Source organism: Natator depressus, chromosome 6 (assembly GCF_965152275.1).
Source record: "Natator depressus isolate rNatDep1 chromosome 6, rNatDep2.hap1, whole genome shotgun sequence".
NCBI lineage: Eukaryota > Metazoa > Chordata > Testudines > Cheloniidae > Natator > Natator depressus.
In genome coordinates, this window is record NC_134239.1 from 76,543,081 (window position 1) to 76,569,149 (window position 26,069).

Below are 26,069 nucleotides of genomic sequence, written 5' to 3' on the forward strand. Positions count from 1 at the left end.
CTGGCACCCTTCCCCTCTATCCTGAATCCCTCTACCCCTCCACAAGCCTGGGAATTTACACATGGTCCAGTGTCCAGCTGGGGAGAAATTTGCATTTCCACCATACATGTACCCACTTTCAGTCTCAGGGGCCAATGGTATATCTGCTGAAAAATTAATGGAGCCTGAGGCAGTGTGCTCAGGGGTTGGTGGGAAGGAACAAGTCCTCCAGCTGATTCCCCAATTATCGACATATAATTCATTCCAAACCCTCTTCATCTTCCTTGAACATCAAAGGGAGGCAGCTCTACCTCTCCTGTGAAAGAATTCTAAGGAAACCTCCCTCCCTCCACCTGTCAGGAAGGGCCCTATCCAAGAGTTTTCCCATAGGGGAAGATAACTCCTCCTCACCCCTTGATGAACCATTGACATTCTAATTCTCCCATGACTATGCTAAAGAGAAAATAAATTGGTCTGATGTGCTGTAATTTTCATACCCACTAGACCAATTACCTCCCAGGGCCTCAGAATTTCAAGAGCTGTTTTAGAGTTTCAGAGCTAGTTTGAATGTTCAGCTTTCTTCAGCAGAAGTAATGATGTACGTGACCTGTTGGTTGGTCAATGGCCAATAGTTCCTTTCTGAACATCAGAGAAGTTAACTATGATATAAAAGTACTCTCTGTATACACCTAAGATAGTCCTGTTCTAATCTTTATAACACTAGCTCTTGGGTCCAGAGGAGAGTTATCTCAAATGATGAGTAAGTGCTGTTGTCTAAGCCTGTTACGGTTTTATTTGACATTTTACATTATCACAAATGTGTGGTGTTAGCCATTCTACATTTCCTACAGTGATTTCATGAATGGGAATGGGGATTGTAATTGTTAATATGAAGACACAGTGCAAGTCTTTATGCAATAGACCGTAGTTCGGTACTGGCATAAATGGGTATAACTCTCAGTGAAGTCACTCACCTCAGCGCTGAATTTGGCCTAATACGTAAACTTTACAAGATATTCTGTCACAGATAGTCTCTATCAATGGCTAATGTACAAGAAGTATTTAGATCTATTTGAAATGAGTAGTATTAATAGTTTCAAAACAGTATAGGCCTGTAGGCCAGGCGCATGCTTCCGCTGCTACTGACACTAATAACCTAGACTGCCAGTGGATCTTCTGATGCTGGGGCCAATGTTTATGCTCATGTAGGGTGACCAGACAGCAAATGTGAAAAATCGGGATGGGGTGGGGAGTAATAGGAGCCGATATTAGAAAAAGACCCAAAAATCAGGACTGTCCCTATAAAATCAGGACATCTGGTTACCCTATGCTCATGAGAGATGGGACAGTTGCTTGATTTCAATCTTCAAATGCCAATGTGAAAATATGTAATAGAGTATGCCCATAATAAAGAACTGTGATGAGCAGATAATAAGAGGTGCTGTGTGAGTAATAAGAGAGCTAGTGATCTGAGCAGAGGACTGTGAATGAGGGTTTAGTTCTTGCTTTGCCACTGACACACTGAGTGACCTTGGGTAAATCATTAGCGTGCAATTGCAGAAATCGTTTGTTAAATGGCACTAATCCTTACATACCTCACCGGGTTCTTATGAAGCTTAATTCATTAATGTTCATAAAGCGCACTGAGATCTTCAGACAAAAGATGCTATGTAGATGCAAACCAGCATAATTAATTAACCATTAATTGTCTGTGATATGGCAATCCTGAAGGGGACATCTTAAAAAGAAATAAACTTCTGTATTTTATCTATGATGCTGGTTCCCAAAACACTCTAAGGAAAACTGAGTAAGATAAGAATGGATCTCAAATATTCATATATATATATATATAGAGAGAGAGAGAGAGAGATTATCCTCAGCATGATTTTATATGCTCTGTTATTTAAGGGGGAGGGGAAGATGGAAAGGGACTAAATGGATGTCTGACATTGCAGAAAAGCCTGCTCATGCCTCTTACTCACTGGGAAAAATTCATGAAGAATAGTTCATCAGCATGAAAATTTCACCTCTGCAATTCAGCCAAGGTCACTGAGACCTTTTGTAGTGTGCTGAGAAAATCTGCTCACACAAATTAATGTTGCTCGAGGGAAGCATTAGTTTATGAGAAAAAAGGTCTAAAATGTAGGTAAAGAAAATAATGCGTATGTTACATTGTGGGGGCCCAATCCTGTATCACTGAAATCATTGACAAAACTCCCATTGACTGCAGGATCAGGGCATTGGTCAGATCCCTCCTCCTTTTCTACTTCTTACTCCTTCCAACCCCTGTCCTTGGTCAGGTACACTCTCCCCCTGCAAACACAGCGGGTTTCTTGAGGCAATACTCAGTCTTATGAATGAAATTACTAATTCATATAATTTCATTTTCGTTAAATCTAAGCAAACCTTCAAGATACACATGGTATAAGGAACGGCAAAAACATAACATTCACTTTGCATTAATGTATCTGAAGCAACAGAAGTTGGAGCCCAGAAGAAGTCTATATTTTCAGGATGGCTGCTCTGGCACCCAAGAATCTTCCCAGTGTGTTTTTGTATACTTTCATAATCCCCTGTCCAGACTTGATTGTCTAAAGTGCTACAATTCCTTTCTCATAGACATTTCATATCACATTTCCAGAAGTAAGTAGGGACTGGTGAATCTTGATTCAGCTTAGTATCAAGAATCTTTATAGTGACTCTTCTATTCTACCGTAGTTTTTTTTCCTCCAGATGTTCAACTGCCTTTGAGAGTACTCAAGAAAACACAGGAACGCTGTGTTCCAACACTTTATCTGTTTAATTGAAAAAAAAAATAACATGCAATGTACAGTCAGGGGCTCTTTAAAGAACTCCCTAGCAACGTCATGGATAAATACTCTGCTCTTGCTCACTAAATGATATAAAATCACGTTGCTAAGTGAGTTTTCTTTTTAAAAACTTGTACATGAACTTAATGCTCTTGAGAATGAGGATGTTGGAGCATTGCTATGAGGCAGGCATAAAATATGTGTAACAGACACCCTAGAGAACAGAACGTGGTACCTTCAGCAGCACAAGCCCTGGCTCCGAATACTTGAGCTAAAGGTCCTTGTGCTGATTGGAATTAGTCACTAGCAGGAAGATAATTATCTTATGGAATAACTGTTCATGTTATTGAGCTATTCCTAAGCATCTGAGGTCTATGGCAATATAAGTCCCACCTAATGTGTCCTTTTGTGCTGTTACTTGACATGTACATGTATGTAGGCACAGACTTGTTATACAGTCATTGTGGAAACTTACCTACATTTTTATACCAGTGTTTCCCGTGCTGCTGCCATTGTCGTTTCATCCTTACTTGAGTAGTGCAGAACTGTGCTGGTAAATATCATCCAGCAAGGAGAGAAGTAAATTTGATGGATGTAGTACTCTTTTCTTTAGTGAGCTAGGCTGAAAAGTTAAACATTCCTTCTCGTTTATCACACAGTCTGCTGGTGCTTATTGGCAATAGGCTCACTCATCCTTTTAAATAGCTTTCTTTTTCTGTGGGGAGCAATCTCCGTGTGAGTCCAGCAGAATTCTTGAAACCAGGTTCCCATCTGCTGTTTTTGAACCTTGAAGTTTCACCAGGTATTAAGTTGGTTCAGCAGTCTTTGAACTTGATCCTTCAAAGTGCAACCCTAATGCTAGGGCTGGGTCTTGATACAAGGGACTAAGATGGAGTCAGGCCAATGGGAGGTAGGGTGCATACAACTCTGCACCTTGCAGGACAGGTTTTCCCATGAGGAGCAGCCTGTCTCCAAGCTCTTTCCCTTGGAAGTTGGAATACTGAGTGATGAAGGAGTTGACAGAAAGGGGCACTGAACCTGGAGGCGGGAGGAAATATTCCATTCCCATTTCCTACTACCAGCCAGCCTCCACATGGTAGGGCAGAATGTCACTGTAGAACAAGGCAGGGAATTGGAAGAAGGGCATCTGATTGGCTCTGGGCCAGTCAGCTGGTACAGGGGCAGGGCTAAAGAGAACACATGCTGAGGAGCCTATGGCTGTTTGTTACTGCTGTTGCAGTGGAGAATGGGCTCAGACACAGCCTGGATTTAGGGTAGAAGCTGGAGGATTGGCCGGGGGAGCAAGCTGGGGCATGACCTAGATCCAGGGTAAGAATCCTGAGCAGCATAGTAACCCTGCCGGTCAGTGCTGCAGAGCCCAGGACACAGAACTCAGAGCTTGTCATGTGCCCATGCATGAGTGACCAGCATGAGGGTTGGAAGTACCCTGATTGGGACTGAGAAACTGGGCTCGTGGGCTGTTTGGACTCTTAATTGGTTTAGAGAGCAGTTAGGCATTGGGGACTGGGTAATTTGTACTATTGTGGTGTGTGTTTGTGTACATGTGACCACATATGCGTCCCACCACCCCATGAATTGTCTCTGATACTACCTGATGGTTTGTTTCGGCTCAGAAAAATAGTGTTTGATTGTTGAGTGCAGTATTTCTTCCTCAAGGGCTTGGGAGAGAAACAAGTGGTGTTTTCTCAGGCATGTAGCTTGGGATTTGGGAACCCTTTAACTAACCCCAGAGAGCCCCTGCCCAATTAATGGAATTGCCTTCTCCTTTGGGTCCATGGTTATGTGGGGACTGCTTACAACCACCAACTGAATGAGTGGACAGAACATTACAAGCCAGATTCTCATGTACATTAAGGGCCCTTTACATTGCCAGAGTGATCTTAAATGCCTCAGTGTAAATAAGAATCTGGTCTTAAATATTTGCCACAAGTATTTCTTCACATTATATTTATACCACCTTATGTGCTACATCTACCAGACAGGCATTAGCAAGCAGAAAGTCATGTCCAAAAATTCATTACTCCACAATATTCACACAGTGTATTCCTTTTCTAAAATAGTTTTTCACATAAGGGGTTAATGTTGTTTGATTGTCAAAATAGGTAGAATTAAATAAGCCCCAAATCAAATGGTGGTCTGACACTGTTCTCAGTTTAGAACTCAAGGGCTAATATTCTGGGGTGTCTGGATATTACTCAGTAAAGTTTAAATGCTGTTACTTTTATTGCCTTTCTCTGTGAGCTATTCCACCCTGTTAAGTAGCATGGTCAGAATATAACAAGAGTAATCATAGAAATGTAGGACTGGAAGGGACCTCAATAGGTCATTGTGACATACTCGGGTACAATCTAGACTAGTGGGGGGCTGTGTCACCCCTGCCCTGCAAACTTGGGTGCCTTACAATGCCTTGCTGAAGTGGCTCCCACCTGGGTTGCTCACAAACAGCCTTCCACCATGCAAGCTATACCCTGAGTGTTTGTGGGTAACTGCAGCCTGCCAGTTACACCCTGGCTCTCACCAGCCTGGCTTATACTGCACGTGACCTCAACGCACTCCCAGTCCTGGATTTTTCCGTGGAAATATATGTCCTGTACTGCTCAACCCGCTTCTGGACAGTGCAAATATATTAAGTCCATTATTCCTTTAAGGCAATAATATGCCAGATCATTACCTTAAATGGAGTTACCCAGACACTTCAGCTTAATCACACTGTATTAGATAAAACAAGTTTATTAATTACAAAGAGATAGATTTTAAGTGTGTATAAGTAATGAGCCATAAAAGTCAGAAATGGTTACAAGAAAAAAACAGATAAAACGCTTACTAGTGCCTAATTTAACAAACTATACTAGATTCAAGCAAACTTTCTCACCACATGCAGGTTACTGACCAAACTCTTCAGGTCAGGACTCCTCCCTCAAAGGAGGGGGCGTCTCTTGAGGTGTGTGCTCCTTCTTTTTATCGTTTCATTTCCTTCTTGAAAAACATTTCCAGCTGGGAAGTAGAAGACAAAGAGTCAGGGAAAGATGTTCCCTACTGTTTATTCCACCTGTGAGCGTCCATTGTTGTCCCTTCCTGCTTGGTGAGTGTTTACTGCTTAAATGCAAATTAAGGCAACCATACACTTGTTTGTTCAAGACAGGCCTTGGGTTTTGAACATGCTCCCTTAATACCATACAAAGGAACCTTATGACTTCACATATGACGTTGCCACAAATTTTATCAGGACAATACTGACCAGCAAATTATGAGTTTTCAAATGATACCTTACAAGGCATACCTTAAACAAAGATTATTACAATAGTGTGTAGGGTGTGAATACAGGGGAGTATGCCATCACAGTCATCTAGTCCTATCCCCTACACTGAGGCAGGACTAATAATAATAGTAGTAAAAGTAATATTAATAATAGTAAAGCTCTGTATGCAAAAGTAAAATGGAACCTCTTCACTACTTGCACTGAGTATAATGACCAATAAATGTGCTGCCTTTAACACATCTGCTCAAAGCGGGATGACATTTGAAGTTGTCTGCACAGTAGCCTTGTCCTGTATACATTGTATTTTCAAGTCTACAGTTAGACTTTCTCCTTCATACTGGATTTAACCAATTTTAACTATGTAGGTTGGGGCTACAATTACAAGAATTAAATGAAGCCCCTCAAACTTGAAGTTTTCTGCCTTCATTACAAGCTAACCATGTGTTTGATTCAAACCCACAGAAGACAATAGAAAGATTCCCAATAACTTCAGTGAGCTTTGGACCAGGCCCCATGTCTGGCTGAAGATAATGTATTCTCTAACTTCCAAGCCTGGGACTCTCCTCTTTTCTGGCTTTCTTCACTGTAATGCCAATGCTTAAATTAAAAAATAATTTGAGTTCTGGTGAAAGCAAATTTGTTGATTTCTGGCTACTAATATCTATAATAAGGTAACTTTTCCCAAATAGCAGTGACTTGCCATTCTTTGTATTAGTTTGACTTGTTTTCTTATTTCTTTCAGTCCATTTTGATCCTGCAGTTCATTTTTTCTGTTGAAGATTTGCAAGAGAGAAAGCTTACAGTTCCAAAAACCTATTCTAACTTTCTATTGGATGGCAGGGATAATTTTTATTTTCTCATCAGTATTGTATAAAAGTAAAACATCTCTAAATATGTTTTTGGTAAAGACGTCATGTAACTCCTTGGTGGCAACAGGATATATTTGATATGCTACTTTCCCCAGGTCTCCAGCAAGTTTGTCACTTGTCTAAATGCAATGCTTGAACTGCACTCTGGCACTTTGGTCCCCAATTCCAAAATGACTGGCTAATGCAGAGATTAAGGCTTGACAACTGGTTTCTGACAAACTGTATAGCACAGTAAATGCAGGTCCTTTCATAATAGCAACAAGAAATTGTGCATTTTGTTCATCAATGGAATGGTTCATTTGACTTATTTTTGCAAATTGGGCATAATAAGCTTCCCAGGATGATTTTCTTTCAAAGCTGCCTGGTCTCTGATTCAGTCGATTAACCAGATTAACTGGGTAGGCATGTGTCTCAGGTTCCCAAGGGTGGAAGCTGGGTTCTGGATTCCATGGTGTGGAAGAATATTTTGACTGAAGAAGGGATTGGAGGTTCATATGTAGTACTTCTAATCTTCACTGCTCTTCCTCATTCACACTATTGGAACCCCAGTTGTCAGAAAACAACTGAACAGACTTGATGAATCCTTTTTGGGATTCCAAAGACAGGTGTCTCAAGCAGGAACTTACTTTACTCAGTTTCTTTTTTCTTTCAGATAAATAAAGTGCTCAGATAGTGCTCAGTACCTGATGAGATAAATAAGTGCTCAGTTCTTTCTAAAGTCTGACCTCTTTAAGGTGTTACAAGTTGAATAACCAAAAATGGAGGCACCCGAGGTCACTAGCCACTTCTGAAAATTGTGGCCTGTGGCTTTAAAATCAGAGATGCACCTCATCTTTTGTGCTGCCTGCAACTGCACTTAAATGGAGGCCAGTGTTGATTCTGCCTCAGTCAATGACATACTGGGAAATCTGGATGCTCATGTTTGAAAATGAGGCTTCCCAATTAAACCCCTTAATATGACTATGAAGCATTGCTTCAGGCACCCTAGCTTTCTGCTTTTGGCAGCACTCCCCTCCTAACATGGCCTACTGTGCAGGATACTTAAATCTGCCATTGCTCAGTGTTGAATGTATGCAATTAGTTAATTGCTAGGTGTCTGCTATAGATGTTAGGATGCTGAAGGTCAGATTGTGAGTGATCTAGTGCATGCACATGGAGACAGGGATGGAAGAAGCCTTCCCTGTACGTAAGTCAGCAGTTGGTTTGGATTGCAAATGGCGCTGGCCTCCAAAAAGGAGTAAAGGTAGAAGAAGCATGAACACCTGGACCCCAGCAGAGCTGAGCATGTGCCTAGAGGACCATGTGCAACACCCTTTCATCCCTTTCTGGCATACTTTCCTTCAAAGACCCTAAGGAATTTTGGCTAAGTCACAATTCCACTGAGGAATCCCCTTGCTGCGTGGCTCCTTGCAGCTAGTGGCTTAAAAGACAAAATCTCATCTTCTGTTTGCTCTGCTTTACTGAAATACAGTGTTGGTGTTGCATAGTATGTGCTGCCATAGAGAAGGTACATGGGACAATTGCAATTAAAGATGCAATTGCAACCTAAGATGATGGAATACTACGGCAGTATTTTTATATGCCAAAGTTACATTAAGTGACAAAAGAAAAGTGTAAATAATTTTGAACCCCGCCCCCAAACCTGTATTAAAAAGAGATTTAATGGGTGGATTATAAAATGTTTTATGAATGTTGTCTTCGTTATTTAAGTAGCTCAAAAGACTTCTAGGAATGGAAAAGGTGTAAGTTAAAATTGTAAATATACTGTATTAAATCGACTTTGACTGTACTGTTCTACTTGCTACCACTTTTAATGACATGTTTAACTTCTATAGCCACTCAGGACTAAATATTTGTGCTTCTAAGAAAAGCTTGTCTTGAGAGAACATATTTTAGTTGAATCATACTTTCAGATGCCATCTAGCCATTTCTTTTGTTCTGCTGATCTAATGAAAAAAAAAGACAATGTTGGCATAACACTGGAGAATCACTGCACTCGAGTGTGATTTTTATTTGAAAGTATTTATTCACTCATGCTGAAAAACAGAAGTAATTTCTCAAGTACATATTTTGGAGAGAGCCAGGAGAACTCACTAACCCTGTCTGGCTTTTTAAAGCTTATCAAGTTTCCCTAGCAGCTTAATCAAAGTCAATTGGGAATTTTAAAGTGAGAAAAATTAGAGCAGTGAAAATAAGAAGAAACCCTAGATGTGTGTAGGGCAATTCAGGGTAACCTATGGGGCTTAATTACGGTCAATATTGATGAGTGGATTGGGTTATGCCAAGGATAGCAAATATACCTTGGAACCTGCAACAGGGCAACCTAAGAGAAGGGGGTATGCGTCCTCTTGATCTTACTACCACATAACAACTTGTACATAAAGCCAGCAAAGTAAACAAGGATGTAACCATGGATGCTCAAACAACTCTCCCCACCACTCTTTAACCTCTCCAGGCATGAGACTGGTGTAAAAGTACAGATGGGCACATATCTCAGCACTCCCACATGTGATGGCTTGCTCATTCACTCCCGCCATGGGGAACTTTCTGTGGGGAAGTGAACAGTGTCCTTAGGCACAGAAGAGGACCCATCAGGCGTGTGTGTGTAAAGAATGTGTGTGGGGCGAGCTGCTGTGCTAGAAAGATGGTTCCGAAATAGTTGGTTACATGGTCCCCGTATCTTTCATATTCCTGCAGGCGCAAGGAAGAGTTATACTGCTGGACAGCTGAACTCCCTAGAGAGCAGCTTGTCTATAGGGGAAGCTTTCTGTTCTACCCACTAGTAAAAATTAAAGTCAGAGAAGTTACTCTGGATTTTTACTGCTATAGAGAGGTCAAAATCTGACTCTTTCTTACTTTGTTACAAGTTCATGCAAATGGACAATGAAAAGGAACAAATTAAGCTTGTTTAACTGTTATTTATATTACCGCAGCACCTAGGAGTCCTAGTCATAGCCCAGGATTTCACTAGGTGCTGTACAAACACAGAACAAATGAGTGCTTATGTAGTTTACTTCCTTTTATCTCTCTGGCATCTTTCAGTTGTTTCTATGGCAAAAGAATTTTCAGGTCTAGATTTTTGGGGCCAGCTAAACTCTACTACGCTACCATCTTTGTGCCTACCCTGACCCTGGGGCTGACCAGGGGCTAGTTACTCCTGAAGGAATTCTGCACCAAAAAATTAAAAATTCTGCGCACAATATTTTAAAATTCTGCATATTTTATCTGTCAAAATAACATAGTATAATCAGGCCATTTTCTGACAAGTATTTTGAAATAAATTACCAAAATTATTGAAAATGGTGTGATCATATTGTTATTGTGTTGCTGTGTTATTTTGACAAATAAAATACACAGAACTTTGCAGAATTTTAAAATTTTAATTTTTTTGGTGCAGAATTCCTTCAAGAGTACCAGGGTTCTGTGCAGCCAATCTGGGTGTGGGCAGCTTGGTGGTGAGGTCTGGGTATGGCGGGGAATCTGGATGCACAGGGGCTCGGTGCAGGGTTCTGGGTGCAGGGGAATGGGACTTTTTGCAGGAAAGTCCAGGTGAAGGTGCTTAGGGCTCAGTAAGGTGGGTTGGTCTTGGGAGGGTGGGGGGTCAGGGTGAAGCTGGTTGGGGCTCAGTGGGGTGGGAGTCTGGGGGAGTCCTGATGCAGGGGGGAGGCTTGGCGGGGGTTCAGGAGGTTTGGTGGTGGTGGGGTTTCTGGGTGCGTGGGGCTCCTGATGTGGATGGGGTTCATTGTGGGGAAGTTTTGGGTGCCCGGGAGGAGCGGTCACTGTATGGGGAGCTGCTCCTCTTGTCCGCCCAACCCCCATGCATCCGTCCCCTCCACACCCAAATGCCCCTGCTGAGCCTCACTGCCTGCACCCAGAACCCCTCCCCCCCAGCACCCACCCCATGGTGCAGAGCTTCCTGAAGCCAGGGGAAGTTTCTGGGGGTTGAGCTGACCCAGCCCTGGCTGTTCTGTGCAGAGAAGGGAAGGGGGAGGGGAAGGGAGAACTCTGTCTTGGTCTTTCTCCTCCCTCACCACCCACCCCGCCTAACTGGGACTAATGTCCCTGCGTGGCTGGGACATCCCCAGCCTCTCCTCCCCTCAGTGATTTACCTCTCCTCCAGCTGCCAGGGAGGGGTGAAACAAAGAGAATCTGTGTGGGGGGAGCATTTTTATGCTTCACTGCAGTGGCACAAAATTCCCCCAGGAGTGGGCTAGATCAACCCTAAGCACAGGACTGCTCTAATTTGTCTCTGACTGCAATGGCCCCTGTGCTAAATTTTGGCAGTCATTTGTTCAACTGGTGCAGAGAAGGGGCACCATTGGAGAATCATGCTTTTTAATTGTACCAGACCAGCCCCAGCATGAGACTTTTCCACTAAGGGGCCTTATGTAAATGTAGGATCAGTACAGAGGAGCAGATCCACACATCCAGCATGCCCCTCTGATGGTGGTAGTGGAGGCTGACACAGCAGCTGGCTCCATTGGCTTTATGCCAGTAAAGAGTTTCCTTCCATCAGAGGATTTCTTTGCTGGCCATTTACAGCCAGAATCTCTGTCTGTTTACTACCTAAATATCACAAAAGGAGCCAGAGTGTAACAGACTCTGACCAAATCAGATTATATGTGAGGAGAAGATGTTAGCTTTTATATAGTCCTTTTTATTTTTAAGAGTGGCAAAGGGTCCTGCTTATGCTCCAATACGTCTGTTAGTCTATAAGGTGCCACAGGACTCTTTGCCACTTTTACAGATCCAGACTAACACGGCTACCCATCTGATACTTTATTTTTAAGGTAACTTATAAAAAGCTAATAATTATAATAATATTTGACACACTCAAACTGCTGTACTAGTATTAACCTGCTTATTCTCACAACCCACTGTGAGGTAGGAGGTATTATCTTGATTTTACAGATACATAGACACAGATACAGAGAGGCTAAGGCCCAGATCCCCAAGGGACTTGCCCAAGGCCACCTTTAAGTCATTTGCAGAGTAAGGCTAAGAAATAGACTCCCTGTGTTCAGTCTAGTGGACAGTGCAGAATTTCAGATGCACCTTGCACCCACCACATATATGAGAGTCACATTCAGGATAAGAGTGTAACTAAATTCTGAGGAAGTGGCCTCCTTCTGAATGGAATATCTAGTTTTATCAGCTCTGTCAGTGAGTCAAAACTTGTTAGCATGTTCAAAGACCTCTTTGCCTGAGTTTGCTGGGAGGGCAAAGAGTTCTTTGCTGCTCTAATTTTTAGCTTGTTCTAAAGGTAACAGTTTTAAATCAGTGTTTTGCTTGTATTTGTGGTTAGTCAAGGGGAGAAATTTGTATTTATGAAAGCTGAGGGCCTGACATCGCTTCAAACCAAAGTCCTGGTTCACAGGTTCAGGCGTTTGTGCTACAAGCCTGCCTCCACCATGCTGCAGAAATGACCTCATCTTTGACCTACTGGGTATTTCTTTTCTAAGGGAGAAAAGAAATTGCGTTTCCATGTTAATAGAGTTCAGGTCTCCTCCTGTCACTGATTACCACTGTTGCTTATTTGAGCCCAATTATGTGTAGTGGTCTTATAAGGGTACACTTCCAAACCAGTGTGAAGAAGATATATGTGCAAATTATATCAACAAAATAACAGGATTTGTACATGTAGGCCCAGCACACATATTACTGCTTTGAAGATTTACCTTGTAAGGTGCACTTACTGTCCAGTAGGAAATGTGCTGATACTACCACTTTTATTCTTTTCCTGCTTGGTTTTCCTGAATGCCATAGACATAGGCAGCAGAGAAAATAGCAGTGCTAACTGTTCATGCAAGAGTAATAATAGCCTTTAACAGAAGAAGAGTAATTACCTTTGTCTAGTTTCCCCTGCTGTAAAATGTAATGAAATACAGACCACTGTCTACACAGCTGATAATATACAGTACTTCTCTGTTTCTTTTGATAAAGCAGAGGCTAGTTATGTGAAATGCCCTTTGCTCATAAGCTAAATTCACATCTTAATTTTGAAAAATCCATTACTGATGGGTAGATTTCCTGAATGCATTTGACAGCTTTCAAGCCAGTGATATTTGGCAAGAAATCTCAAAGCCATGGGAGATTTACAGCCAGAGAGATCATATAGCATTAGTGGGTTCAGACCCATCCCCCACCTACTCCACTTGGTAACAACGTGAGATATCTGTATACCAGAAGGAAGAGCTTAAGAGGGGTGGCTACGTTTGGAAATAGAAGCCCCTGTTAGCAGCCGGAAGCATTGGTGCTGAAAAGCAATCGCTGGTGTCAAGAACTTTCTTAGCTAAGCACTGCAGCTGGTGGCAATAAATAGCATTCTAATAAAGGAGGATGTTCAACCCATGACATAAGCGAATACTGTTTCAACCACAAAAAGTAATTTATAGTGCCGAATATGTCTGAAATGGCTCTTTTCCTATACATTTCTAAATAAAAATGCTAAAATTTCAATGGGGAAAAAGATCTGCATTTGAAATAAAAACGAAATGGAAAGATCAATGAAAAGAGTACTGCTTTTTAAAGTACGCAATGATACATAGCATCTTAAGGATGTGCACTGTCACAAAGCACAATTACCTCTATTCCTGAAAAAGACAGATGCTATTTTCTAGGACTGTGAATGTTCTATGTATTGCATAAAATCTAATAACTCCCCACTTCCCAGGCAAAATGATAAAAAAAAATCAACACTTATACTGAATTATCATGATGTCCTTTTCAAAAAACACCAAAAATGTGTAAGCAGAGAAGTCACAAATAAAAATATGCCAAGAGTGTATAAAAATATGATTCTGAAAAAATATACCCCGAGTCTGGAAGATGAGGGGAAAATAAACAACTCCCTCCCACCCAAACAACACAGGATAGAAAAATGGCCAAGTAAAACCACTAGGTTCATCTGACCTGTTAACTCATTGACTTTATCACAGTAAATAAGTTATTAGTTTTGACATAACCAGTGGTTTATTTTAACATATACTGCTGTTCTTTGTTATACATTCTATTTATACCACATGTTATTTCTCTTTCATAATTATTGCAAAATATAGCAATTTCACATACTGTATCCTATCCCACTGGGATAAACATTGTGGATGTGGGACCAGAAGAACTCTCCTTTGACATAAAGTTTACTCCTACTGCTTTTTTTCCATTGGAGAGATTTTTCACTCAGCCCATGCAGAAAATGAACTCTGCACTTAAATGAGTGTGTGGCCCCTTTTGAATAGCATTTTACACAAGAACAGAGAAATGCCAATTTGTTTTCTACTGTGAAGACTGTAGGTGCAAGCCTGTGAAATGAATAACTGGTTAATCTGTTAAACCGTTACTCAAGATAAAAATCCTTTGTACTAGAAGGCAAAATATAGCATGCGCATTTGAAATGCATTAAAGAAAGGGTTTCTTCTGTTATGCTTTTATAAATGTTTATTAACATTATATTTTTGCTTTTGAAAGAAATAGCCCTGTATGTTTAGGAGACAACCAATACCTGTTTAATTAGCTGTGGAACTCTATCCTTAAAATGGAATTTTTGCACAGCTGAATTTCTACCCTACCAGTAATAATGACAGATTGGTAGATTGCTTATGCTGTAGCATAAGAGTTAAAGGGCTAGATTCTCAACTGATGTAACTTGACATAACTCTATGGAAATAAACTGGCATAGCTTCATTGAAGGTACTGAAATCTAAGCGCAGATCTTTAATTTTTTTCTTGACTGCAGCTCTTAAAGCCTTAATGCTCCGTTCTATACCACTTCGTAATGGTATAAATGTCATGAGCCTATTCACATTATAATCTCACTCATGTTGACTTTGAGGAAGCTATACTTATTTATATCAGCTGAGGATACGGCCCAAAGTCTCTTTATGTTGTATGGTAAAGTGATGAAGTCTGATTCTGATCTTACACCAACATAAATGAGCGATAACCCCACTGAAATCAATAGAGTTACACAGGTGGAAAACAGATGTAAAGTGAGATTAGAATTCAAATCAGGGCCATGTTTATACCATGATAAAGTGGTTGTGTAAGGCTTTAAGCACTAAAGTCATGACAAAAAATTAAGTATTGGAGTTTAGAATTGGATGGATACTTCGGAACAATTAAAGGATAGAAGAGATACACCAAACGTTGTGTTGACTATTTCCTGTAAACTATGTATACAGCTATAGCCTTTTTTTATCCTTATATGTGTTTAAACTAGGGATGGGACCCAGCTGCAAAGTCTGGATCTAGATCTGAACTTACTCAGAGTTCAAGTGTGTTGTGATTGGGGCTGGGGGACTGCGGTCCCAACTCTATTTTAAACTCAAAACTTTTAAGGTAACTCCTATCAGATGTTCTCAGGATTCACTGGAAGAATATCCCAGTAAAAGCCGAAATTAAATATCTCTGGTATTGTGTTTGGATTTTATGAGCATTTCAGTTTAAGGCTAAAATGGTGCTCTCATGCAGACAGCCCATGTTAATAAATTTAAAGTAGGGGCGTTAGCCATGATTTTAAATCACTTGCATACACACTGTTTTCAAAGCAAAAGCAGAGAAGCACAGAAAGTTCATCCGAGTTTTCAGGGTAGTGCATGTGGTGAACATTAGTTTTCTCTTGCTTGATTTTGTCAAGATTGGGTAATGCTGCTGCTTTTCACAAATACTGCACTAGTAACTGAAAATATTTTCCACATGTGTACCACATCAATGGCAGCAGTGATACAAGGGCCTTCATTAAAAGCATTGCACAGCAGCAGTGAACTTCCATTGCCATGAGACCTACTTGAACATGCATTTGCCATCTCTGTGTGAATGTATAAAATGTTGTTTTAGAAAGGAAAACAACTTTAAAGAAGGATATGCCAGAGGAAGAATCATATTCAGTAGCGGAACAACATGATGCAATGTTCATTTTTTAAAACTCTGGCTGCTGCATACTTGTATGTGAATTTGGTTTAACCCCATAATGTTTTATTCAGTCTGCTGTTTTTCTAATAATTACCTCACATTTCTCTAACTGCTATCAGCTGTTACTTTGTCAACAGGAAAAAAAATCAGTGTTCCTCTTGTTCTTCCCTTTGTTATATCTGCTTTTTGCTATTAAAGTCAGACTACTAGCTGATCCATGAAGCATTGCTGATTCTAATTTTGGTAGAAACTCCGTGGCCCATATTTCTGGCCAGCAGAGAGGCATATGAGAACAGCCTGCTCGTTGAGAGGAGGAATGTAGACAAATGAAGTTAAAAGGGCTGCCTAGAATGATGGGGTTGGTAGACTCCATTCCTTCGGGACAAAACTGGATCACTCTGCTGTCTGAATCAGTGGGACAGCATTTCATTTTCCTGACTAAACAGCTTGCAGAGTTATTATGTCAGATTATCTACTGTCTGCAACAAATAAAATAAATAAATAAATAGATTTCTCAGATCTTCAATGCACTGGAAAATAGCAGGGAAATGTTTTGACTCTGAGTGCTTAGAAAAAAAATCTATTTAACCTAGAGCTGTGAGAGCTTGGAAAACCCATGCTTAGGAGTAACTAAATATGACCCTCTTACTGGTTATAAAGGGAGCATGCTGGCATCAGATTCTATGTGGTCCAGTGTCTGGGCACCATGTCAGTTCAGGGGTGGAGGAAACTACTATCAGGTTCAGCCAGCTACAGTGGCTAATTGCAGTTTGCCCTGTGTGGTGTTCTCAGTGTGCCAGTGTGATTTTTAGATAACTCTTCCATTCAGTATGAGTTTGTAATACAGAATTTAAGGCAGATGGAGTGATGTCTGACCAAACAAGGTTCTTTTCAGGCAGTTTAAGACCACAACATTTGCTAATAATTATTTTTAGTTTCTGATCTAATGATTGTGACACACATCTGAGCTGAAGTATCCAGACTGCATGACTGGATGCAGAACTACAGGTTGATATTCTCCTGTAAAATCTAAGTCCTAAAACATCATTGATCAGAATGCTAAGAAGTCCACATCTGTCTCCCTTCCATTCCCCCTAATTAGCTTAAGCAAAAGCCAGGGTCTGTTATTTTGTAGGACACCACCTCTCCTCTGCGCATTAAAAGACCTCTCACATTTATCTCACCTACGCTGGTGTAATCTTCACTGGTGTAACTGAGTACTGAATTAGGCCTATAAACATCTAGACACTTTGAAAAATGAAGATTTATAACTTAAATTTCACTGCCATTCTGTAGCCATCTATGGGGGGAAATGTCTAAGTTCTAGAACGTAGCGATAACCAATGGAGAAATCTAAAAAAAAGCACAGTGAAGCACTTTACCCAGGCCAACATATGCTACTTGGATTCTGTATTCACAGCCATTCTCTCTTTGAGTGATCTTGCTCTCAGATAAAACATCTGAATCTCCTAACAGACATAGCCAAATGCTGGCAGTGCTCTGACTTACTTCCCATCTCCTCCCTGACAAACATGCTGCATGAATGGCGGAATTTTTCCCAGTAGATATAAAATGAGTTTGTTTACTTAGGCTCAAAACTTTGAGGAACAGCTTGTTTTAGCCCTTTTAGCTCACTTATGTGTGTAAGTAAGATATATCTCCTTACATGACGTGTTTGGAATCATTCTCTGATATTTTTCTGCCTTCAGTTGTTTATTTTACTAGCCTGGGATAGGGCCCTCAAGTCTTCTGAGGAAGAATCTGCATCTTTAGGAACTGACAGATTTCAAATGGTCTGCCTGATCTTACATTAAACATCAGCTTCAAATAACGAATGTTAAAAAAGATGTTTAAGCTAATTTATTTCCATCTGGAGAACCACAAGTACTGACTAAAGCAGTTCAGAAATTCAAATACCTTTCTCAAAGACAATTAATACACCGAATGTTTTCAATACAAAATATGCTGCTCATAGCAACAGATTAACATATAACCAATCATGGCTGGCCTTGCAAACATATCAGAATAGGCAGTCCTGGATATAACTGTGCATTGTCTTCGTATTATGATTGCTACCCAAGATATATTGCATTCTGATAAACGATTGTTTACACTGTTTTGACAATTGGAGAATTTATGAATGAGACCAATTTGCCTGTAGTGATGAACTGAATTGTAAAGGAACCATTAGCAATGATGACACTATTTGAAATTTGTTTAAAAATTAGATTACATTTTTGCTCTCTCTTAATCAGGAGCAAAAAGCAGCCAAAGAGCATTTATTTCAGTGTAACAAGCATCTGACAGGTCTCATCAAAAGACCTCACTCACAGATTCAAAGTTATAGGTTGGGGATTTTTTTGTTTTTGTTTTTTTGCTGTGTCAGATTTACATGACCTCCCAAGCAAGAGTATAAAATTAGGGCCAACAACTCATATTTTCCATGGAGAATGTCATGCTCCTTCCGACTGGTATAGCCATAGAGATGAGATGAAGTTCACAGCTTGATCAACAATTGTCAGAAAATGCCCACATGTGAGCCCCCATCTGCTCTCATTGTTTGCACGTAAGGCAGAGAGGAGCCCTGTCATGCAACAAGGCTTCATTGAGAAGTTTGGGCATTGAAGGTACTCAGCAGAATTTGGTCCAAAATGCCTTTTCCAGTATAAAGAAAACATAAACAGGGAAAGAAGAAAGTAAACAAAATGTAACATACAATAGGATTTGATGCTGGGGTAGTGATCTGCATAGTTAAAGAAAATGGCTTCTGTGTAAAAGATAACTACAGTCCAAATTACTTTAATGTTGGATTAAGAGGTCCAAATGTTGGGTTCCTCCATTTCTAGGTATCTCAAATGGACCTGATTTTCAGAAGCCAGCTTCCCAGCATTTTCTGAAAATTTGGTCCTTTTAAGACATCTCAGTTGGGACACCCAAAAAATTGGGGGCCCCCAAAATCACAAGTCACTTCTGAATTTTTTTTTGCCAGAAAGCAGCCTATAGTGGGTGTATCTCCTTTAATAGACCACACTGAACTGAACAAAAATGGCCATCAGTCTCTGAAGACAGGAAAATGCTTAGAATTAAAGGTTCCATACACAGAAAACAAAGGGATAAAAAGCTACATTGCTAAATACATTAAATTTCAAATGGGTATTCAAAAGATTCAAATAAAGTGATTTTTTGAACATAGAAAAAGTCCAAGTCCTCCATGTTCTTTGGATGGAACTTTGGTATCCAGTATCTATGATCTTCCAGAGTACCTCTCTCTTTGTGTGGTGCCACTTCAACCTGCCTGGGTTTTGAGGCACAGAACTGTTCTGCTCCAAGGTAAAGGTTTATAAGCAAAACCGTTTAGGCTGGGATTTTCAAAGAGGCCTAAGGGAATTAGATGCCCACTTGAAAGTAAATGGGAGTTTAATGCCTAATTCCCTTGAAACTCCCAGCTTTATTACCTATATTTATATATATCCTGGGTACAGAAATAACTCCACCCCTAAAGCAATAAACAATCAAACACATAAGGAGAAGCCTCCCTTTATGCCCAAGGTAATGGGAGAGGTCTCTCTCTCTCTCTCTGTCTTCTCATCTATTAACTTAACCATTACCTCAAGTCTGTTCTACTCTAAGACTTCCTATCTAACTGAGGGCCAGGTGTTGAAGTACTGAATGGCCTCAACAGGATTTGATCCCAAATGAAAAGTCTAGGGATTGCCTTTTTTCCTGTCTGAGGCAAATAAAGTGGTCTTTATTTTCCAGTTTCCTCAGTGACTAAGGTACTACTTAATGCTTCAAACACTGCACCAACAAAAAACCATTCAGGCAGGACTCCACCCTGCCACCTACTTAAAGTCCAGCAACCTAAAAGAATAGCCTGTTAAATGAGTCATATTCATACTTAAACAAATCAGTTGAACATCTACACATGTGGTAACCTCCCTTTGTTAGATTTATAGCATATGAGTAGCTGTTTGTTATGCATGTGTTGTGAGTATAAAATGCACCTGCATTTCTTCTAGAACTGAAATATATTAGAGACTTTGGGATTCTCAGAAGCACTCAGCATTGGCCTAAATGGGCTCCCCTTAAGTCACTGGTAAAATTCTCACTGGCTTCAATGGCAAGAGTTAGGCCAATTCTGAGCACTCTTGAAAATCCCACCCTTGGTTTTCAACGTGTTTCTTGGAAGATGTGAGCATGAAATACCCATTTGTTGGTTGTATAGCATAGCACGTGTCTTCCATACAATGCTTTGAAAATTTAGCCCCGTCTTTATAAACTACTGAAGGAAATTATGTCCTCAGTTAAAACATCAATGGAAAGACCCCAACTGACTTCCAAGGGCTTTGGATCAGGCCTATAATGCACAGAAAAGCCTAAAACATGGAAACAGCTAATTTTATTGTTAATGACCAGGGAATTTCAGAAAAGTGATGGCACTCTAGGATACAAATATGCACAGGTGTAGGTTTGCTTGCTTACAGTTACCAAATCCTTGTAAAATTAAACATTTTGCAAACATCACTCCTAGCTTCCCCCTGCAGAAAGTTCTTCTTACAAAAAACAAAAATCAATTGCAGTTAATTTGGTTCATACATTACAAAGATTGGCTTGATCTGTTAAGCTGAGTTTTTCTTCTTGGCTCCTGCAGGAAAATAGGAAATGAGTGGCAATATTATGCTCCCCCACACCACCAAAAGAAGGCAGAATGAAGAAGTGTAGAACTGCAGGGTCTTGTCTACATGGTGCATTCAAGTGCATTAGAAGGGTATGAGTTGTAGAATGTGTGAATGTGCTGCTCTCTTAACTGCCCCATGTAGACCCTGCTGGCATGAACTGAAATGTACAGCCTTAAACTAGTTTTCACCACTTCAGCATCTGTCTATGGCTACAAACACCATGAGAACAGCTCTTCATAGTAAGTTAATGTGAACTTAGGTACATTTTAGTTTACATCAAGAAGGACTATAGAGTGCAGTTGGAATGCAGATTTTAGAGTGCTCTAAAAATCACATTAATGTGTTTGACTGCACTGTGTAGACAAGTCCTAGGGCTATTGGCTTGTGTTCATAGTTTGCCCATTACTATGTGCTGTTGGGCACTTCACTTAACTCTTCTGTGCCTCAGTTTGCCCATCTGTCAAATGGGAGTGCTGCTGGAGGATTAACAAATGTTTATTACGTGCTAAGAGTTCCTCAGATGGGGGATGGAAGGGGGGCAGGGGAAAATGAATCACCAAGTACTTAAGAAACAACTGCGAAAAACCACTAGTAAAACAGAAGCTGAAAGCAAGTAATGCTTTTCAGGAGGTGTTCATACTCTGTGGGTGAAATCCTGACCCTAGTGCAGTCAATGGCAAAACTCCTATTGACGTCAATAGGGGCAGGAATTTGCCCTGTATTTTTAGCCATTTATGTAACTGGCCAGGTTTTGGAGCAGGATGTTAAGGGAATGTGTAACTGAATTAATCTCTCTGCTTTAACAAAAGCCATTTCCTGTGATCATTTGGTGACCCCAAAGTAACAGTGAGAAAGGAGTGGCAGAGACACAGGCAGGAGGAGCTGTGCCAAGAAGACCTTTACAGCATACAATCCATAACTCAAACTTTGGGTGCTCTCTCTCAGCTGCTTTGTTTTTGCTCTGACTCCTAATTGCTCTCCTCTGTTGTAGTCTTCAGTCTTCTGAGTGTCCTTGTTGCTTGCAGAATAGGTGGAGGCAGGGGAAAAGGCCAAGCATGGGGCTTCTGTGTTCTGTTTTATACCCGGATTCCATGTGCTTGGAGAACATATGTCCAGGCATGTCTACTAAGCATTGCTGAGTCCCCAGGCAAGGTTGAGCAATTCCCCTGGTGTGGTCTTGTGCAAGTGAGTCATTTAATTGTAACTCCCTTGCTAGACAATAGCTGTTGATGGTTGTTTGACACTCACCTGAGCGTTGGTTACTTTTACTTGCTGTTGTCTCTGGGAAGCTAATATCTGGTGAATTCCGCAACTTACAACATGTTTTTAGTGACAACCATACAACACAATCTCATAACTTCATATGCACTAATGATATACGTAGTTAGATAGAACAATGACTTTCAGCAGATGATAACCTTTCCCCTGATACCTTACATGGCATGCTTTTTATGCAATATCACAATTATATATAAATGAGAAATATGGGGGTTACAGGGAGCTCCGCTGAGGTGTAGTGTGTCACACTTAACTCAGCCTTTTTGGATCCCAGTGTTGTTCCTGTGATTTTTCTAGGTGCCTAAAAATTAGGCATTGCAGTGCTGAGCCTTGGAACAACAGGTCTGGGTCAACAAGTCAAGCTGCATTCTTTCCATCTCATGGATCATCACCAGAAACAAGGGTTGTGCATGCCAAATTGGGTCAATAGCTACACCTGCACAACCCATTGTACTCAGATTATGCTCTCAGTGACACCTATGCAATATTCAAAACCCTGAGTCTGTAAAACTATGTGGAAATCTCATGATAAAAGGATGTTTTGTGAAATTTTCACCACTTCAACGTCTATCTGTGGCCAGGAACAGCATGAGAACAGCTCTTTGTGAAGTCTTTTAGCACTTTTTGTTCTTGCCTTAGGTAGAGACAGGAAATTAAAAAGAAAACAAAAAACCCCTAGAGGAAGCTTTTAGCTTGAGTTCCATTATGGAGATGGGTGAAGGTTGAGACCAAGGGAGGAAGATGGATGAGAGCCTTACACTTTCTCCACTGATGCATCCATTGCTAGTTTCAAATATTTCCCTTATCCCGCCCTTATCAACACAAATAAGTAGTTAGTTCATTTCTTATGTAGGAACGCACAATTTGTTTTGCTCTAACATCAAAGCACATAAACAGAGAATGAGGTGGATTACAAGACAACCTTGTTCCTCATTATTCAGTTCTTCCTTCAGGTCAGCAGGACATATTTCAGCCCCCAAAGAGAAGGTGGCATCTTGTCTTTCAAATGTTGAGAAAGCTGGAAGAGAGGCTGGTCTCTTTCTCCCAGGCAGGCCAACATTAGTACACTCTCAGTTATTTGAAAATTGTTCAGCACTTGTATGATCTGATGAGATTTATGTTTTGGGTTGGTTCAGTGACTCAAGACATATCTTTTAAAACATGAACAAAATAATGTCACATTATGCTCTATCTCATCCCATTGAACAATCCGGGAACAAATCTGGTACATTTCTGAATGCTGTTTTTTAAAAGACTGAATTCAAACAGTATTTTGTGCTCCCTTTTCACTAAATTAACAATGGCACAGAGAGGTAATTTAATCAGCTCAAAGATACCTTTTATATTATGACAAACCTGTGCACCTCCAGGGTGCTCATCTGCCAAAGAGCACATTTTATATGTCAGTCAGATGTGTGAAAACTTGCCAGTATTTTTGTGGTGTCTATAGCATGGTATTTATGATAAAAGCTAAGTACAACCAAGAGAAACAAACGAGATTCTGTGCTCTTTCTCCAAACCTAGGAAATTAAACAGCACAGGCTGGACAGATCCTCAGTGATTATAAATCAGCATAGATTCACTGAAGGCAATGGGGCAGTGTTGATTTACACCAGTGGAAAGACTTTGGCTCCAGATCTCTGTATGGAAGTGGCCATACTGAACCTAGGACACTACTGAAGAAAGTATTGTTTGCATTATTCTAACCATTTGGTATGAGCGAAGCTTTCTAACAGGAGAACAATGAAAAAGATGAAAGAAGCCAGACAATGAAACAATCATTTAAAAAGAACTTTCTTTAAAAAGAATCATTTAAAAAGTTCATTTAAAAAGAACTTTCTTTTTAGTCCTCTGGCAAGTACAACGGAGATAACTAGTGTGCAGGCTTCACAAGCTGCCCCTCAATCTGGACCTGTGGAGCTGAGAAAGAGGGAGAAAGCAGAACAATGAAGCAAAGAGAGACAATGAAAAATCAGGGTAAAGATGAAGACAATGAGAAAACTTTGCAAACGTGCTTCTGGAGCCCACACCCTTATGGGTTTGATCTTTCTCCCAATGAAGTCAATGCCAAGTCTCCTATTGAATTCAGTGGTGCAGAATCAGATACTTAAGACCAATTACATGTATTCAGATTTATAGAGTTTTGTCAACATAAGGCAACACTTGTTGACAAAACATTGGAGGTGTACACACTGCAATGCTCCTCCTGCTGGTTTAACTTTCCTGCTATGCCGACATAATAAAACTATCTTGATGAGCAGCATAGGGGTTAGGCCAATGCAGTTAGAGCGACGCAGTGGCAATGTAGACACAAAGTTGCTTATGTCACCCTAAGTGGCTTCCTGGAGGTATGCCACAATGCCTATCATGACTGCTCTGGTCACCATTTTGAACTCCACTGCCCTGCAGCCAGGTACACAGGCATGCGCCCATCCCCTTTTAAAGCCCCAGGAAGTTTTGAAATTGTTTTTCCTGTTTGCTCGGTATGGAGAGCTCACTGCCCAGCAGAGCATGCCGGCTCCACGCAGCAAATGCACTCCTACCTGGAGTATGTGGGAGGTATTGGATCTCCTGGGTCTGTGGGGAGTGGAGTCTGTGGGTAGAAATTACAGTAGGGAGGGAGGGGGAGAGAATCACAAGGACCTCCCTACATTTGACCCCCCATTCCATGTATCTTCCAGGTCCACAGCAGTACCCAAGGCACGGGAGCCACACATACACTCAGCTGTGAGAGCCTTGTTGGTGTACGTGCTTGTGAATTCCCTGTCCCTTCCTCTTTAAAGATACTCTCCCCTGCATGCATGAAGTTTACCTCAGCATTACATAGCTATGTTTACTTGGGTGTGGAATAAAAATCTACATATGGAAACTGAATTTATCTTTGTTATTTGCTATCACATGGTGACTGCTGCTAACAGTCAAGACAATAGTAATAGGTGCATGTGCGTTGTTACAGTTGGGCACATGCACCAGTCATTACAAGGGTCATAACACGGTGCAAACAAGCAATGCCAGGCTCAGCACACTACAGCAACACACATTACTGGGGCTCATTGTTCAAATGCTCCTTCAAGGCCTCTCTCAGCCAAATAGGCAGCCCATCCCCCCCCCCGAGGTCCTCTTATAGCCTGGTGTTCATAACGCACAGCACAATACTGAAGAGCAGTGCAGGATCCATGCTTTCGGACAGAGATGGCAGGCTCACAACTTACCAAGGCAGTTGAAAAGTGTCTGGAAACCTAATAGAATGCTCATGGAACGATGGAATTGAAAAACGCTGAACTTGCCCCCATGAGGCATTGCAAACCCTTCCCAAAACACCCTGCGGCCAGTTGCACAGTGGGATAGCTACCCATGATGCGCTGCTCTCTGTGTCGATGCAAGAGCTGCGACTGTGGATGTGCTCACCGACACAAGGAGTGTAGTGTGGACATGCAACAATGGTTTAACTGCAGTGGTGGCTGTAACTTAAGTTGACTTAACTTTGTAGTGTAGACATAGCCTTCGAAACAACACGTTTGAAATTAGGTTCTTTTGTCACCTGGCTGTCAAGATGAAGCTTTAAGATTCTGGCTTTCCTCCTTGTGACAGTTCATGACCCCCAAAACACCATCATAAGGAATTCAGGAGCATGCTTTTAAAAAGATTATTTTGCTATCTTTGAGTGCTGCTGTAGAAAGGCAGAGCCAAAAACTCAATATTTGTCCAAAAGCTTTGCTGTTCTTCTGTCAGTATTAATGGTAACAGGGAAGAAATCGCTGAAGGTCTGACTAGACTAAGATTAGACATTTTAAAACCCTTGTGTGGACAGGGCAAGTTGTGTTTTAACATGTTAGCTGGTCATGGGGAACACTAGGTTCCCCCTAGGGTTCACATTGATCAGTGTTAGCTAAAACATGCAGTGGCGGCAGGTTTGTGTAATTTTTGGTGGTGCCTAGAACGAGTTCAAGTCCCGCCCCACCCCCGACACACCTGCCTTGTAAGCTGATGTATATTTTCTAAAATAATGTAAAAATGGACTGAAAACAGTAAGCGTTTAACAGTTTCCCTATATTGCACAATATCACTATCGTAAGGACAATTTATTTAACTAAGAATATCAACTTTATTCATACTCTTTTGAATATGGAAACAACCAAGCACTCTGGGATCAAGAATCCTCAAAAGCAAAAAGCTCTGTCTAATTCATTATTGTACTCCAACCACGTAAATCTTGATAGCCAAGACTGAGGAAAACTCCTTTGCTTATCTTTTTGATTTGCCA

The 26,069-nt window shown here is 40.9% G+C and overlaps 1 protein-coding gene and 1 long non-coding RNA gene across 2 annotated transcripts in view; one reads left to right on the forward strand and one right to left on the reverse strand.

The window, feature by feature from the left end:
* LOC141989299 (uncharacterized) overlaps positions 1-23,424 on the forward strand; it is a 40,887-nt gene extending 17,463 nt beyond the window's left edge. The window contains exon 5 of the long non-coding RNA XR_012639956.1: positions 23,330-23,424. This is a non-coding gene — a long non-coding RNA (uncharacterized LOC141989299). The remainder of the gene's footprint in view (positions 1-23,329) is intronic.
* CDIN1 (CDAN1 interacting nuclease 1) overlaps positions 5,673-26,069 on the reverse strand; it is a 205,323-nt gene continuing 184,926 nt past the window's right edge. Inside the window, exon 11 of the mRNA XM_074955768.1 lies at positions 5,673-5,804. Within this exon, the coding sequence (XP_074811869.1) occupies positions 5,777-5,804 (28 nt within the window). The 3' untranslated portion in view covers positions 5,673-5,776. The remainder of the gene's footprint in view (positions 5,805-26,069) is intronic.